General features: G+C 47.5%; 3 protein-coding genes across 3 annotated transcripts; 1 reads left to right on the forward strand and 2 right to left on the reverse strand.

The window, feature by feature from the left end:
• Positions 1–1,202: 1,202 nt before the first annotated feature.
• On the reverse strand, positions 1,203–1,673 carry PtA15_18A308 (uncharacterized protein; the record flags this gene model as incomplete). The annotated part of the gene is made up of 1 exon (XM_053164835.1): positions 1,203–1,673. The coding sequence occupies one exon, from the start codon at positions 1,671–1,673 to the stop codon at positions 1,203–1,205; it is 471 nt and encodes a 156-aa protein (XP_053028805.1).
• A 10,449-nt stretch (positions 1,674–12,122) lies between these two features.
• PtA15_18A309 (uncharacterized protein) lies at positions 12,123–13,470 on the reverse strand (the record flags this gene model as incomplete). The annotated part of the gene is made up of 2 exons (XM_053164836.1): positions 12,123–12,281; positions 13,330–13,470. 2 exons carry the CDS (start codon positions 13,468–13,470, stop codon positions 12,123–12,125), a joined length of 300 nt encoding a protein of 99 aa, XP_053028806.1.
• A 2,346-nt stretch (positions 13,471–15,816) lies between these two features.
• Positions 15,817–16,888, forward strand: PtA15_18A310 (uncharacterized protein; the record flags this gene model as incomplete). Its single annotated transcript, XM_053164838.1, has 4 exons — positions 15,817–16,009; positions 16,087–16,358; positions 16,463–16,540; positions 16,598–16,888. The coding sequence occupies 4 exons, from the start codon at positions 15,817–15,819 to the stop codon at positions 16,886–16,888; spliced, it is 834 nt and encodes a 277-aa protein (XP_053028807.1).
• Positions 16,889–18,098: the final 1,210 nt, after the last annotated feature.

An 18,098-nucleotide genomic window follows, 5' to 3' on the forward strand; every position in this document is an offset into this window, starting at 1 on the left:
GCGTCTTGCTCACGATGGACCCACAGTTGTTCACTGCCATCATTGCAGCCAGCATAGCTGTTATTCTACTCGCAAAACAGATGAATCACGGTCAACCATACTATGGAGACGGCGGACAAGCAACCCATGTCAATTTCTTATTAAATTTTGCCAGAGAGGAATTGTTCTACGAAGTCACCTCAATGAAACGACCAACCTTTGATGCGCTTATTGCCAAGCTTTGGAGCCAAAGGTTGCTTGCAGATGCCAGATCCGCTACAGTGGAAGAGCAAGTGTTGATCTTCCTGAACATAGTCCGCTACAACAACTCAATGCGTGAAACTGCCCTCAAGTTCTGTCAAGGATTGTACACTGTCAACCGGTATGTTTGATTTTCACTATCTCCTCCACTCCTTGATTATTTTCATAAGCCTGACAAAGATGAGCAGTTATTTTGAGCTGGTTTTAGAGGCACTTGTAACGATGTACCCAGATTATGTCCAGCTGGATTCTCACACAACAGCCCAGCCCTCCCACTGCCAGCATGTTTGACTGGGATGAAGACATCCCAGTTTAACTGGGATGCACTCAACCAATTTAAAATGGGTTGATCTCATCCAATGAAATATGAACCCAAGGGGGGTACCTTGGATTTATATTTCATCAGTTGAGATCAACCAAGTTTAAATTGGTTGAGGTCATCCCAGTTCAACTAGGATACCCTCAACCTAGCCAATTATGCTGGCAGTGTCCGAGATCCGAGATAACCCCAAGTTTGCTGCGTTCAAGAATGCGGTTGGTGCCGTGGATGGAGTTCTAATCAATGCTCATGTCCCCATGAACAATCAGGCGGCATGGAGATGTTGCAAAGGTTACCTTGCTCAGAATGTCCTTGCTGCTGTTAATTTTTGATTTGAATTCATCTTTGTCCTTGCCGGACGGGAGGGGAGAGCTCACCACACTTGGGTGTACATGGAGGCCTTCACCCAGCTTGATGAAGAGTCAGACTGGTAATCCTTGATGACCAGTGAGGCTTGAATTGGGTTGAGTCATCTTGATGACCGGTCAGACCGGTCATCAATGTCTTTATAGGATAAGCAACAGCCGGGATGAAGAGAAAAAATTGAAGATTGGGCAGAATACAGAAGCAGTGAAACACAGACTCAAGGGATAGCTGTAAAACAGTGTATATACATTGTGTGCGTCAATGGAGTGGGGGAACATCACGCGAGAAGCTCCTTGGCACGAGCTTGTGTTTGCACAAGAACCTCTTTGGCAAGCCACTTTTGGACTATGTTTGGCAAGGTTGTTTGAACTAACTTCAGGAAGGTTCGTGCTTTGCTGTTATCTTCAATGATGCTGATGTAGTCAACAAACTCATCGTCCGGGATGTTGTCTCCAAACATTTGCTGAAGTTTTTCAAGGGCACATTTGGATGAGCTTTTGTTGGTGGTGGGTGAGGTATTGGTAAGTCTGGAAGAATGATTTTGGTTAGAGGCAATAGATAGCATTGCTCCAACAAGGTCTTTGGATCCCTCCGAAGCCTTTCCGATGGCAGAAATGAGCCCGGTGATCCCATTGCTCAAGATATCATTCTTGCCTTCGCGGATCCTTTTTGGGATGGGTTGACTGGGGGATGGTTGAGCCGAGTTGCCAAGATCCTCCTCCTCATTGACATCAGCTTCCATTGCCATTTGTCGCTTCAAAGTTGCCAACGCTTTCTTGTGGTTTAACTGAGGGGCTTCTGGGGGGGACACAGGAAGCTCTGGTTCTTGATATCCTGGGAAGCCGGTATCTGCCAATTCGCCCAACGCAACAGTTCCAAGGAAGACATCTTTGGCAAGGTGGAAGAGTGGGAATGACTTTCCCTTGAGCTTATCAAAATTTTGTCTTGGGTGAGCTGCAAACAGCTCATCCCAAGTCCTTGGATCTGCGGTTGGAGTCAAGCCTTCTTTGTCCCAACCAAACCCGGACTGGTTGCAAAGAAACTTGAAGTCTTGATATATTTTCCAAATCGCACCTTTCTGGTTTTGGATCTGTTGAACATCGAGGCTGGTCCCACAGGCCTTGTTCAAGTCAGCTGCGAGCAGAGGCCAGGCATCCTTCTTCAAGCCAGCGTTGTCGGTGGCATGTCCACGCCGAGAGTAGTCCAGGACAAGTTCAAGCATCTTTTTCTTCTAGTCGAGGGTCCAGTTATGAGGTCCTTTCCGCTGTTTGGTGGCTTTGACCGGCTGATTTGTGGCTTTGAGAGGGAGTTTCATCGCTTCTGGCTGGTGTTTAGCACTGGTCTTGGTCATAGTTTGTTGGATTGCAGAAGAAGACAAAGATGATTGTAGAAGAAGACAGATGGGAAGTGTGCAGTTTTGGTAATGATGTTGAAGACGAGAGTGGGTTTGGAAATGTGTGAAACACCAAGGAAGTGTGGAGGCAACCTTTTTATGATGGGAGGAGTCAGTGATTTGAGTTGGATACTGTGGTTGCCGTCAATTTCACAAATCAAGCAGTATCCATTGGTGGTCATTCTCAAAATTATCAACGTGTGGTACACCACTTCAATTTTGGAGTGGGAAATTGAAATTGTGCAAAAATTTGCGAAAATTGGGGTCTATGGTACAGGCCCTAAACCTTATCCTTAAATTGGCCTTGTTTCCAGGATAGCTATGGCATACATCTTACATATACATTACACAATACATCAAGTGTTGTTCAAGTTAATATCAGAATATGTTTTGGCAGACATGAACCTTTCCTTCAAACCAGTATCTAACTGAGATCCAACCAAATCTATAACTGAGTTCAGAGATGGCACTTGCACGCAAGTGCTGAGCAAACTCCCATGGTGTGAATGAGTGCCATTATGAGTGTTCTGTAAAACAAGACTAGGGGTGAATTTGTCCCTGGAAGCTGAATCTTGAGGAATATTAAGTTATTTATAAGAGGAAAAGGGAGATTAAGAGTGAAACTAATAGGAATAAGAAAGAAAAACAGAACATTTTGATTTTGGTACATGGGATACCATAAGGGTCAGCCTAAATGCACTCCAAACTTTTACTTCGTGCACTCCACATTACTTTGTGCACTCCACATTTTTGGCTTTGGGGGGAAGCACTCCAAAAAAGTTGGAGTGCTTTGATTTTGTACTCCCAAAACATGGAGTCCCCAGATGGGCACTCCATGTTTATTGGAGTACACAACTGGGTACTCCAAAATTGACCAAAATAGGGGAGTGCAGCTAGATGCACTCCAAAAAAAATGGAGTGCAAGCCCAAGCACTCCACCTTTTCAGTGAAGGATTTTGGCTTTGCACTCCAGCTGGCAAATACCAAATGAAGTGCATTCACTACAAACATTTATTATTTTGCCCAAAAAAAAAAAATCAACATGACAAAAATAAAACCAAAATTTCACTCAGGGGGACAAACTGAGCATGCTGAGCCAAAAAAATAAAATGTCCCAAACTGAGCAAAAATCATTGGACAATGTTTTGGGATGGTTTTTTTTCACGGGCCTGGCGGGCCTGGAGCGGGCTTGAGCAGGCCTTGAGCAGGCCTGAGACGGGCCTGCCCCAAAAGCACATTGGGTCAGTATTAAAGGAGTTTTGCCTTGCCCTGGGAGCTTCTTGGGCTTTTAATGGGCCCAAAATCTCAACATGGGCTTTTGGTGGTCTAGAAGTATCAACCCGGGCCACTGAATAGCCCATGGGCCTTTGAATTTCCAGAAAGCCCACCATGAGCCCCCACATAGCTAATGGGCTCTTGGTAGCCCATGAAGATCTCCATGGGCCAACAGATATCCTCATGGGCTTTTGGTGGCCCATGAAGATCTCCATGGGCCAACAGATATCCTCATGGGCTTTTGGTGGTCCAAAAAGCTCCCCATGGGCTTTTTGTGGCCCAGAAAGGAGGCAAAGCGCCCATGGGATCCCATGATGGAAGTATCTGTTGGCCCATAGGGATCTTCATGGGCTACCAAGAGCCCATTAGCTATGTGGGGGCTCATGGTGGGCTTTCTGGGAATTCAAAGGCCCATGGGCTATTCAGTGGCCCTGGTTAATACTTCTAAGCCACCAAGAGCCCATGTTGATACTTTGGGCCCATCAAAAGCCCAAGAAGCTCCCAGGGCAAGGCAAAACTCCTTTAATACTGACCCAATGTGCTTTTGGGGCAGGCCCGTCTCAGGCCTGCTCAAGGCCTGCTCAAGCCCGCTCCAGGCCCGCCAGGCCCGTGAAAAAAAACCATCCCAAAACATTGTCCAATGATTTTTGCTCAGTTTGGGACATTTTATTTTTTTGGCTCAGCATGCTCAGTTTGTTCCCCTGAGTGAAATTTTGGTTTTATTTTTTTCATGTTGACTTTTTTTTTTTTTTGGGCAAAATAATAAATGTTTTTAGTGATTGGGGTGCACTCCAAGTCTCCTTTTTTTTGGAGTTCCCAAAGCAATCACACCTCTCAATGACCGGTCTGGACTGGTCATCAAGGGGCACACAACCGGTCATCCAGAGGACTCATACCTCTTGGTGACCGGCACGGACTGGTCATCAGTCACACCTCTCGATGACCAGTGTGTACCAGTCATTGAGGGGAGGTGCTACTCTTGCACCAGGAAAAAACAATGATCACTTGCCTACAAGTGACATGAAAAATTACAAAGGCCCCTTTGTACTTTGCTATGTCACTTGCAGACAAGTGATCATTGTTTTTTCCTGGTGTTGATGACTGGTCTTTACCTGTCATTGAGGGGACTCCCACCTTGTGATGACCGGCGCGGACTGGTCATCAATCACACCTCCCGATGACCGGCCAGACCGGTCATTGAGAGGATTCACACCTCTCAATGATTGGTCAGACCGGTCATCCAGGGGACTCACACCTCTTGATGACCGGTCATCACCGGTCATCAAGGTGATTCACATTTCTTGATGACCGGTCAGACCGGTCATCAAGGTGATTCACATTTCTTGATGACCGGTCAGACCTGTCATCAAGGGTAATAACACCTCTCAATGACCGGTGTGTACCAGTCATTGAGGAGAGGTGCTACCCTTGATGACCGGTTGGTCTGACTGGTCATTGAGAGGTGTGAGTCCTCTCAATGACCGGTCTGTGCCGGTAATTGGGAGGTGTGAGTCCTCTCAATGACCGGTCATCACCGGTCATTGAGAGGTGTGAGTCCCCTCAATGACCGGTCTGTGCCGGTCACCAAGGGGAGTAGCACCTCCTCTTGATGACTGGTCAGACCGACTGGTCATTGAGAGTAGCACCTCCCTTCAATGACTGGTACACACCGGTGTGGAACTCTCACGCAGAGCGTAAGCAGAGCTTGGAGGGGAAATGTAAATATCACGGATTTGACAGTTTAAACGGGTGCTTGAAGGGCTGCCCTCCTGTAATTAAGCTCTAGGAGATACACTATTTATTTTAGTGTGGCGCAATCTTCTTGAATTTAGCTATGTAAATCTTGTTACTTTTTTAAACCTTGTAACATGTAATTTTGATGTAATGTTATATTTTTAAAGAGTTTGGCGTGATGAGTACTCTGGGAGATTCCTGAACTTAAATTAAAAAGTCAGATTTTTGAGTCAAGTGAGAAGTTGAGGCAATATTTGATAAGGGGGCAAATTTATAAGACAATGTTTGAAGGGGCAATTTTTGAAGTGATGTCTGCTGAATGATATCAATTTTCATTCACTAATGCAAGCATGAGGGGGAAGAAAACAAGAAGGGGTAAGAGAGGCCTCCTTTTGTAGGAAAAATCACGTCTGAGAGTGATTTACAATGTAGTGAAATAAATGTACTAATGGGGAAAGCTGTTCAATGTATTGTGAAATGAATGTACTATTTGGGAAAGTTTTACATATGTAATGAAAACAATTTTCCCCTTTGGGTTATGATCACTTGGCCTGAACTAATTGGGAAGGAAAATTACATCTAAGAAGTGATTTGTTACATGTGATTGAAGATCAAAGTGGGGAAACTTCCTAATAGAGAAAACATGGCCATTTAGAGGTGGTTGCCAAGATATGAGTGGTTTTTAAGTGAAATTGTGATAAAATAAACTCCATGCAAAAACAAATTTGTGTACAATTAATTTCAAGGGTGTTCAGCGCTTTTGAGCGCATTAAGATGAACAGATCTTATGTAATTTGTATGTAACTGTCTTATAGCTTGTAAACTAAATTCTTCCACGCTTTTTGACGGTGTGTACATGAATGTAATATATGTGAAATGTATTTTAATGTATTTTGTGAGAGGTTTAATTTTGATTGATCTTACCACACCAGTCATCCAGAGGAGGTGTTATTCCCCTCGATGACCGGTCTGACCAGTCATCAAGAGATGTGACTCACCTTGATGACCGGTCATCACCGGTCATCAAGAGGTGTTATTACCCTTGATGACCGGACTGACCAATCATCAAGAGGTGTGAGCCCTCTTGATGACTGGTTTGGAACTCCTAAAAGATTGGGAAAGAGCTGAGAGGGGAAATAGTCAACTACACTACTAATAATGTAGAAGAGGCTACAGGTGATGGTGAGGCTGCCCTCTTGACTAATGCTGATGGAGAGAGGGTTACACTAAGAAAAAGAAAAGGGTGTGGCTGATGATTCTCTTTGACTTGGATGGCTTTAACACTAATGGGTTTGAGGTGTATCAATCCTACTGAGTGAGAGAGGAGAAGTGAGTTGGGGAGAAAAGCAGAAGCTCTTGGGGAGTCACTCTGAGATGTGTAATGAGATATATGCTGGGGGATATATTTCTGAGGGGTGAAATGTTATCTAAGTGAGGTGTGTAAAGGTGCTACAGAGAGTATGGGGGGGAGAGGTGCATACAAAGTGTAGTGGGTGAAAGTGCATATAAGGGTGATGTTAAAAGGTGCTACAGAGGGGATGTAGTAGAAATTGCATGATGGGGACCGGCAGTGCTTGAGCTCACTGTGACACATGCCTTTTTGTCAGGTGAGTGTAATCAATATCACCGAGTTTGGACCCAATACCAGCAGTGCTTGAGCTCACTGCGACACATACCTTTTTGTCAGGGTGCATTCACCTTCCATTGGTGTCTTATACATCCCTTGTTGTCCTGCGCTCTTCAGCAACATCTGAAGCCAATTCACCGTTGGACATGACAGTGATGATTGTCCACTCTAGCTATCAGGCAATCAGCGGTCCTGGAGACTAGGCGCTTGCAGATGGTTTTTTGGGGTACGAGTAAATGTAGTTTATGCTGTCTATTCCAACCAACCCCAAAAGCTCAAAGATGTTAATAATAGTAAGAAATGGGAAATTGGTGATGGAAAACTTTTGGTGGTTTACCATCAGCCAAACGCGCTACTGAGCACCCTAGTCACTAGGGAGCACCATCCTCAAGCTAGCTGCATGTGAAACACACTATGTATTCACTTCAAGGATAATTAAATTTCCCAAAAAAAATACTCAAAGTTTGAGGTTGGGAAAATCATTGAAAAAAAATCACTCCGTACTGAAAAAAAATGCAAACTGAGTGTGCTCAGCCAAAAAAATAAAAATGTGTCAGACTGAGTAAAAAACAATGGGGCACATTTTTGGGGTGATTTGTTGGACGGGCCTGCACAAGGCCCGCATGGGCCCCTAACAGGCCCGTTGGGCCCATTGAAAAAGTAGTATTTGTTTGGAATTCCAATGCTCTGCTAAAATGTGAAATGGGTCAAACTGAATAAAAAAAATGGGGGTACATTTTTGGGGAGATTTTTTGGACGGGCCTGAATGAGGCCCACATGGCCCTCACAAAGCCCACTGAGCCCATTGAAAGAGTAGCCTTGGTCAAGAATGCCTATGCTCAGCTAAGAAGCAAAAATGTGTCAACCCGAGTAAAAAACATGGGGCCACACTTTTGAGGAGGGCTTATTGACAGACCTGAATCAGGCCCGTCAGGGCCCACCCAAAGCTGGTTCGGCCAACCCAGAAGTAGTCTTGGTTAAGAATGCCCATATGATGTTTCAGAACAGCACCAATTGACCACTAATCAACAGAAGATATTGAAGGGCTTCTGCCATCTGTATGACATTTGTGCACTCACAGAATGTATGTCCAGGCCCTTTCCTTTTCCTTGGAACCCTGTTGGCCCGTACGGGCCTGATGCAGGCCCGTCCAAAAAGCCTCCCCAACAATGTGCCCCTAGGGTTTTTACTCAGTCTGACACATTTTATTTCTTAGCTGAGCATATGCTTTCTTAACCAAGGCTACTCTTTCAATGGGCCCAGTGGGCTTTGTGGGGGCCATGTGGGCCTCATTCAGGCCCGTCCAAAAAATCTCCCCAAAAATGTACCCCCATTTTTTTTATTCAGTTTGACCCATTTCACATTTTAGCAGAGCATTGGAATTCCAAACAAATACTACTTTTTCAATGGGGCCAACGGGCCTGTTAGGGGCCCATGCGGGCCTTGTGCAGGCCCGTCCAACAAATCACCCCAAAAATGTGCCCCATTGTTTTTTACTCAGTCTGACACATTTTTATTTTTTTGGCTGAGCACACTCAGTTTGCATTTTTTTTCAGTACGGAGTGATTTTTTTTCAATGATTTTCCCAACCTCAAACTTTGAGTATTTTTTTTGGGAAATTTAATTATCCTTGAAGTGATTAAACAGAAAGTCCGTTGTGGAACTTCAACTGGTGCTGGGCCGTTGGCAGTTACTGGAATGGAAAATGCGCGGTGCGCTGCCTTCACGGTGGTCTGGGAAGAGATCCGGGATTGAAAAAGATAGCTGGGGGGGGTTTTGTTGAGACAACGGGAGTTAGATTCCTGTCAGCGGTGGTTTGTTTTGAAAGGATCAAGAGGAAAAAGCCAGCAACTGAGCTGGGGAAGGGAGGAAAAGTGATCTGAACAAAAAGCTCTTGGGAAAAGATTGGCACGGGGATGAGAGGATGAACTCAGAAGCTCCGCAAGTATATTGGCAAAAATGGGATCAATAAACTTAAGATTTGGGACTCTTTGGTTTTGACGGATGATCTGAGATAGAAAAATTCATGGTTCAGACAAAGTCCATGCCCCCCCCCCCCATCATCTGAGTTCGGGCTGAACTCAGACTTTGGGGTTTTGACACCTGCGGACAGGTCATCATACACCTGTGCGCACGCGCGCACAACACAACAAGAGGAGAGAGGAAAAGAAGAAAACACAACCAACAAAGACAACCTGAGACAAAAACAGAAACAAAACCAAACCCTCCTCATGGCAAGGCCTCTCCAACACGCACATATAGAAACAAAAAGGCAAAGTGAGTCAGAAGAAACAAAAAAAGAAGAAGGAGGAAAGAAAAAAAAGAAAAGAAACAGAACAAAATAACACAAGGAAGGACACGTGGGCTTCTTGAGGGCGCGCAAAGCGCACTGATTCACTTTGATGCTGCGCGTGGGATATTGAAGCTTGCTGAGATTCAAGCCTGGCCGGAAATCCTGCGCGCCTGCGGCGCCACGAATATGGTCACCACACCGTGCTCTCATTTTGTGATTAATTTCTGCAATTCTGGGTTGAAGACTTGGTAACAGACTTGAGGTTTATTTGTCTTGTTTAATTTTTCAGGACATACTGGTATCAGTACATAAAGGGGAAAAAATATAGGTCTCAGCTGGACCCTGGAAAGCCCCTATGGAACACAGTAACCCAAATTCCAAGATTTTCAAAAAATTCATACATTTTTGGAGCCCATTCATACATGTTTTGTGCAAAGGTGCAGAGCTTTTTCAAAAAATTGTTGCAAATTTTGTGCATACATTTTTTTTGCCGCGGGTGTGAAGAAATACTCCCAGAAATGCTTTTTTGAGTAGCCATTTCTGCTACATACCCAGAGGAGCAGTGACAAAGGTAAAAAATGGAAGAAGAAGATATTTTAAATTTCACATTCAAGTAGAAAACTGCATAGACTATCATCAACAACTGATTGTTACTCTTCATCTACATTTTCATTGCTTTTTTGAGAGCTTTTATCTTCAGAAATGTGTTCTGCCAGTGTTCTAGAAAAGCAATTTGAGACATTGTAAGAAGAAGAGAATGTAATCTTTGGGAGATGGATACACAATTACCACCAGCATCCGTAATATTCAAGCCTTTGGTGACTGGGAATAAATGGTGCAGATGTGCTATTTCAGGACGCACAAAAATCCCGGAACTTGGCAAGGAAGTGTAGAAACCAGCCGCAATTGGGATATGTGGTTGAAACAGGAAGAGCTGGACCAATATAAGGGGGGGGGGGGGGGGGGGGGGGGGAAACCCTGGCATCATATCCTCATTCTCATACATTTTTGGTTACTACCCCCCCTGTCCCCAAAAAACTTCATACAATTGGGTTGAGTACCTTATCTGCCAAATTTCCCATTCATACATCTGGGGTGCGTACATTTTTTGTTTTTTGACCAAAAATTCATACATTTTCATTACTGTGTTCCATGGGGGCTTTCCTGGGTCCTGTCTCAGCTGTAGCATGTTGGGCTGACCTGGAGCAAAAAAAAAAAAAAAACAGGTTGTGGTATGAGAGATGTACATTAAAGGGGAAAGTAAAAAGAGGGGTGAAAATCCATTTTCTGTGCGCCAGGATGGGGAGGTACAGTATAAGTCCCCCCTGCCAAGGGCTGTCAGAGGCTTGCTTTGCAAGTCACACACCTGCAGCAGCAACTAACTTATCAAAGTCCCTCCCTATGCAGGAGGTTGGAGTTCGGAGTTTGGTTGGTGGTTTGGGTGGTAGCTCATTTGGGTGGAGCTCAAGTTTGGCTGGTGGAAAAGCCACCCCTCCTGCAGGGAGGGACTTGGGCCTAATGTGGGGGTCTGGGCCCATAGACCACCCACCAAAAAGTGGCAGAAATGCAGTCTCCAAATTTTGTAGCCTGTAGTTTCAACACTGGCCATTCCAGCTACCGGAACTTAGAGCATTTCCACTGCGGGCGGTATTTTTGGGCCGCTAAAATTTGACTTCTGGGAGTGCACAGCCAGTTTTAGCGCCCCAAACTGCTGCGGCATACACCATGAGAGTCTCTAAAAATTCATGAAAGGCATATGTTGCCCCCGGTCCATTCCCCGTCAATCATATGAAAGGCCAGTTATTGAGGGGAATTCTCTTCTCGATGATTGGAACAAACCGGGTTGTTCCAGTCATTGTGGGGAGTATATACTCCTCTCAATAACTGGAACAAACCGGCCATCAAGGGGAGTATGTACCCCCCTTGATGAGGTTGGAACAAACCGGTCATTGTGGGGAGTATATACTCCTCTCAATAACTGGAACAAACCAGCCATTGAGGGAAGTATGTACTTCCCTCAATGATCAGAACAGACCATGAGTTTGTTCTGGTCATCATGGGGAGTACTATTCCTCTTGATGACCGGAAGGGACCGGACATTGAGGGGAGTATGTGCTCCTCTTGATGACCGGGAGAAACCGGCCATCAAGGGGAGTATGTACTCCTCTTGATGACCAGAACAAACAGGCCGTTGAGGGGAGTAGCTCTTGATGACCGGCCTGCCTTGGCCATCAAGGTACATATTTATATTGTGTTTGGGGGTGTGACCAATGGTGTGAGCTGTAGTTTCACGTGAATTTGTTCCATGAAAGGGAGTCGAAGGGGGATGGAGGAGTCAGTAGTTGAGTCTCTAGGAGTCCCTACATGTAGGGACTTGAGCACAAAATCTAGGGTTGGCCGTAAATTTTGGACCCAAATAGCGCCCCCGGTGGGTTGGGTTGAGGCGGTAAATTCCTGAAAATTCCCACTAGGGCCCCAATTTGGGGCCCGCAGTGGAAATGCTCTTAGAAGCTCCTCCATGGCGCCAATTTTTAGAGCTCTCCCCCTATCAATCAACCCACAGGACTTTTTTTGGCGGATTTTTGAAATAAGTCAAGGCAAGCCAGAACAACCCTCATCTGGCGTGGTGCTTGAGTCCAAGGGTCCGAGCACATCCAGTTTTTGTTTGGCTTCTTCATTGTTTCTTTTTTGTTTGACAAGATGTATCAGAAGTCTGAGCAGACAGAACAATAGCCAAGATGTCAGGGTATCTATTGATGCCCAGGACCTCATATGTACACACCTGGGCCATTGGGGCTCCCACTTAACGCAGTCAGGGGCGCCACCTGCGCCCCGCAAGGGGGGAACACCAGTTGGGTGTGGCTCCCCGAGATACTCAATTGACGTACAGGCCCCACGCCATACGTTTGTTCAGGTTGGCGCCAACCTGCATTGACCACATGACGCCTGGGCCAGGGGGCGTCAACTTGAGACACCGGGGAAGCAGGTCAAGTTGACGCAGGCTAGGCAAGGGGTTTGGCCCTCCTAACAATGCCTGTGTGGCGGGCATGTGGTCTCAGCATGTCGTCAATGTCTGACAACTTGAGCCATTCCACGGGAGGCCCAGGGCGCCGTTTTCATGCCGGCATCGTGGCATCTTTCTGATCAAGCGCCACTACGCCGCGCGGGCGTGGCTAGGCCATCATTGAGGGTGTAAGGAGCAACACCGGGTGGCTGACGCTAGGCCTTCATGGGTCGACATGGGTAGCATGGGGCACAAAGCAACACCTGCAGCCACCAAATCCATGGGACCATGAGGTTGGGGCAACTATGTACCTCTCAGGCGGCGCAATCACACCACTGAGGGTCCCTTATTGCCTGGGGTCCAATAAGACATTGCAGGAGGAGGGGGGGGCAGATCTTAATCCAATACTGAGCCGGCAGAGAGGGATATCGAGGTGGAACCGGGCCCGCTGGGGGCCCAAGAGTATGGGCATTGGGCCATACATTTCATTTCTGGGCTAAGATGGGGTAGGTAGGGAGGATAACATGGGGAACAACTTGGATAAGATTGGTTAGGTAGGGAGGATAACATGAAGAACAACTTGCAGTGGGGGGGGGGGTTGTAGGGAACAAGGTCCAATGGAACGGGGGGCTCAGGCCATTAACGGTATTGGTGGTCAGGTGTAAGTGGTGGCCCTTTTGGTGATGGGGGCGGGGGCATGTGGGGGATGGACAATGACACACCATCTCAATTCTGGCGGCTAGGTCTGCTTGGATAGGTGTGACGCCAAGAGCAGCATACATCTACTGCGTCGGAGTCAGAACTACCGGCTGGGGTGCTAAGTCAGGCAGGTTGTCCCCCTGGTTGGCCCTTGCTTGGTTGAAGTGGGCAAAAGTGTTAAACCAGGCTCATGTGGGAGGGGGGGGGGGGGGGGGGGGGGTTGCCTTGCCGCAGGTGCGCTGGGCAGGGTGATTATTGTCAACTGGGGTATATGTCAGCAATGGTCCAGGGCTGGCGAGATCAGGGTGTTGAGGGGGGGGGGGGGGGGGGGGTCGCGGTAGCTTGGAGGAACTTACTGTCATTGCTGGGGGTCCCAGACCGACGCCTGGTCAGGTTTGGCGTAGAAATCATGGGCGCGAACAACAAGTAGGGCTGGGGCTGACGGAGGGAGCCAAGGGGATGGGGTGGTGGTGACGGCAAGGTGCGGTGGGTTCTGATGGTTGGGGTGGCGTGGGAACATGTCTCCTCCTATTTGCCATGCCGGGGGCTCTCTAGTCTCTACTTAAGCATTATGGTCCCAAGCAGCGGTACCTTAAGTGGCTGGTGAGGCTGCGACAATAGCTGTGCACGTGGCCCTAATTTGGATGCGGCTGCGGGCCAACTGAACTTGGGCCACGCCCCCCAACCAAGTTGGGCCGGGTGACCCCGCCCGTGATTGCGGCGTCTGGACCGGGGAGGCCCGGCCCATGAGATCGGTGTCTGATGTGGGCACCAAGTCCATCTTCCCCACCCAAGGCCGCGGACGTGACTTTGATTGACGGCCTTTGATTCAACCTGAGATCCACGGATGTGGCAACTCCAATGCTTTGTCCCCCTCGCCAGGGGACAGAGCTTGCAGTAGTAGACGTTGTCAGGGTAGGTGAAGTCTTTGTTGGGGTTCATATTCAGTTGCGTGTTTGGGGAAGGTTGTGAAGGTGAAGGATGGAGGGCGGGAGCGGTCAATGAAAGAGAATCGAGGAATCGAGGTGTGCTGCAACACCCCAATACATATGTTGTGGCCAGGTCCCTGCCAAGGGAGCTGCACTGCAGGGGATGTTTTGTCCCAAGTACGGTCTCATATGGTCTCATAGCCTGTAAGCGGTTGCCGGCCTGAAACGGCGGGCATGCTTGATGGCCAGCATCATCAGGTCGCTGAGAGGCCACCTTGCCCGCGCGGTGGGGCTAGACGCCTCAGTGGATTGCCACCCAGGCAACCGGGGCATGTAGGCGGCGTGGGGGCGGCCCCCTGATGTGGACCTTGCATGCCGCCTACCTGACCCGGCCGACCTGGTGGTGCCCCCTGGTGGCCCCACGGCTGCGCAGGTGATTGACGCCTGCCTGACCATCCCAACAGGTTGGCCTGGGGGACGGACAACCGGCAGGCGCCCAGATTGGTATACAGCAAACTGGGGTGGGTCCTGAGGCCACCTGGCCTTAGGCGCCCCACCCCCTATCACAGTGACGCCAAGCTGGACTCCGGGTCAAGATGGCGTCATGTAACACCCACTGGGCGCCTTTATGGCCCTGGCATCTTCATGGCGCCATGGCTTTGCCCAATTTGTCCCGGGGTGTAGCTCACAAAACAAGTGAGCTACAGCCTGTGTAAGATGAACCACCCATTCCCGCAATGGCCTACGCGCCACGACCCCCACTTTAGTCCTAAGTCCCTCCCTGCAGTCAGCGGCACTTTGTTCACCACTCAGCCCCGTAGCAGCAAGGGATTTTATCAAGTTTGGGACAAACTTAACACAAGTACCCTACTTCCGGGTGCGCCAGCCGTTTGGCTGGCTGGTTGGTTTGCAAAGCAAACCCCCCCGCAGGGGGGACTTGCGCCTTAGGTCAGCAAACCCGCGTGATGAGTATCCCACCTTTTGGTGGGAGAAAACTTCAGCCTTGAATTACACAATGTCCCCAAAAATTTGAGGATGTCTGAGCAGGGTTTATGGAAGAGCTGCATCTTCCTGTTCATCCAACCCAAACTCAGAAAAACTGCATAACGTTGTGATTTGATAATGATGTTTATAAAATCACACTTTGAACTTTTTTTTTTGCTAGAACGAGCGGTTTGAGCACCCCGCGCACACCAAAACAAGTCCTCGGGAGCTGAAAACAGACAGTTTTGAAAATCATTATAAAATCAGTGAAGACCAGTACAACATGATACATAACACCAAAAGAAAGACAAGAAGCAGGACTTCATTGTCTGCCAAGGAAATTAGGTGGATAGGATCAAGGAAGCGGGTACAGGAGGAGGAAGTCAAAAAAGAGGGTTTTCCCGCAAAATCAAAAAACTCATCATGCGGGAATCCCGACTTACGGTAAAGGCCTCCACTGGCGTGGACAGCTCTGCTGCTCGCTCCCACTCCCGCCCAGAGGCCTAGTTAAGCTCGAGTTTGGGGCCCCTGTACTGCTCTCACCTACACGGCCGGCACAATCTGCAAACTTGCATTGGGTCAACGAGTTGGCCAGGCCAGAAAAACAGCTCTCCGACTTGAAACCACAGCATGCCAACCGGCAAGGTTGAGGGGTTGGCAGCATGCTGCCTATTTGCCGGCCTTGGTCGGTGGCCCAGCTTCGTAAAAGATGATAGTACGGTGTGCTTACCGCCAAGGCCACCAAACAGTTGAAGTGGTCCTTGGAACTGATATACTTCAGTCATCTCTGATTCCATCATCAGAGGTGGCAGAAATTTGGGCCTCCAACAAGCCATCATATCAGACTGATTGAATAGCAACAGTTTGGCTGATGGGGCCACATATTTAAGAGCATCCCTCTTCTCCCACTGATCACGCACCGCTCAAGCCCACCCCGTCATCCCCAACTCTATATGGAGGCCTCTACCCAAACCCCAGCTCTTATAATATACTACAACCCCCAGCTGTCTGAGTATCTCCCATTGTTGCAAGACATTAGCCAAGTCACCCAGTTTGTTGAAGAGCATGACCCTGCCGCTGAAGATGGCCAAACGGCACACTTCAAAGTGAATTATCTGCCCGCGTCCTCCATGCCCACTAGCCCACGTCACCGACCCCCAAAGTCCAAGCTTGTAGATGTCTAATTACTTGCATCAAATCCCCCACCATCCACCCTGCCTCAGCGAGCCGCCCAAGCGTCATCAGTCAGCCACCGCCGCCCACCAAGCAGGATGGCATGGTCATCATCAGAGACCATAATACCCAATATGAGCTAGTTTTGTGGTATCACAAGGTCCAGTGGCGCCATTCTTGCCAAGTTACCAAACACGAATCCACCCAGACTTTCAATGAATATCTAGCCAGCCACCTCGCAATCCATTTCAGCCTGAGCTTACTGAGTTTCACCATTCCCGAGCGACAGGTGAATTATGAATTGTTGATTGGTACCTACAAGGTATGTACGGTTGATCATTTGCATACTGCCCACTAAAAGATTGATATTGTCAATTAAAATTGATCTTTTCACTGGCTTGGTCTACATATTTATGTATCATCTAGAAAATCCAGGCTGAGCTTGATAAGAATCCTGAACACGACCTTGACAAGTTACTTGCCTTACACGGCATGAAGCCATTGGTAAGTTGGTCACCTTAGCTTTGGCCCACCCCATGTCCAATTGATTGTGTTTGTCAGCTTTATGCTAAAATAGGGAGGATTCTCAGTGGTGAAAAACCACCATTCCTGAATTTTATTGATTCTATCATCACCAACCGCGAGGGGAACGACATCAACCTTGCCCGGAAGGCCGCCGGGACTTCTCCGGATGGCGGAGGCAGGGACTCGTCTGCTCCGTCCACGGCGCTTGGCATATCCTCAGCAGCCAATCCAACTACTTCAGCCAACAGCCGCGACAAACCCCGCCCGGAACCCCCATGCAGCACCGACCTACCAGGCGAGCTGGCCAATCTACCTCTATCAGTTTGAGTCAAGTTACACGAAATCATGGAGGGGGTATTTGCGCGGTGTAATGGGCGGGCCGAGTTTTGGGAATGGAAGGGTCGTGTTGATGATGAAAAATTCCACAAGGCTCTTTCTGCAAGCCTGGAGAGTTTCAATCAAAAACTAAGAAGCCATGTTTTGACTTGGATCATCGGTTACGAGATGCAGACCATGAGACAACAACAACAATCCAAAGACAACAGCGCTCTGGAATCCCAAATGCTGATGGTCTTTGCAGATGCCGCCCGTGATAAACCCAATCAAGCAGAGTTGTAGAGATTATATTACATCTTATGGTTAGCCTAGTCCAAGTATATTATTTTTGATCAACAACTCCGTTCATTAGCCTTGTATAGTCAACAATCCCCAACATGATGAGATGTATTCTCAATCCATGAGATTCGGGTTTTGTTTAACCAGTCTTTTGCATGAACCCGGTCATGACCATTGTTGTTGAAGTTGAATCATTACCATTCTGACCTTGATCCTGATTTTGCCTCTGACTATCTCATTACTCTTATCAACACAAACAAGCTCAACTGCTCTAATATCAAGTTCCATAATGGCTTGCTTGGTTGAATTGGAATAATTAGCTGTGACTGTTATGAAAATATGGTAAATACATGAAAATTGTTGAAAAGCATTTGTCTTGCAGTGAAAATCTGGCTATAAGGGAAGTGTTAGACATGACGGTAGCAAATAGCTATCAGAACCCAAAAACAAAATCCAATCATGATGTGCTATACCTCAACAGCCGCGGTTTGTTTCTTATCCTGCCGAGTTCTTAATCCGCAGGCCCATTCTTTCATACCGTGGGTAATGGCTGTTTTCCATGAGGAAGGCACAATGGAGGGTAAATTTATAGATGCCAGTTGACAATGAGAAGCCGAGGATCGCAACGCAGCAGAATTTAATATGAAGTGTTGATCATCGGAATGCATAATGACTTTTGGAGCCGGCGCAGCTTCTTTGTTCTTGTTGACAGGATTGGTGTTCAGAGTCAAAGAACAACTTCCTGAAAAGCAGTCATGCTGTACATTCAAGCACGCCTTGATGTCCTGCAGAAAGATGCCAACCCCATGAGGAGATCATCTGGTAAGCTTTGGAAATTCACCTGGTAAAAATAATTGAGCAAGATGGCACTGGACTGACCAAGACCAAATGGATTCTAGTAGTAGCGGATTTGGTAAGACAT

The sequence above is a fragment of the Puccinia triticina genome, chromosome 18A, assembly GCF_026914185.1.
Source record: "Puccinia triticina chromosome 18A, complete sequence".
Lineage (NCBI taxonomy): Eukaryota > Fungi > Basidiomycota > Pucciniomycetes > Pucciniales > Pucciniaceae > Puccinia > Puccinia triticina.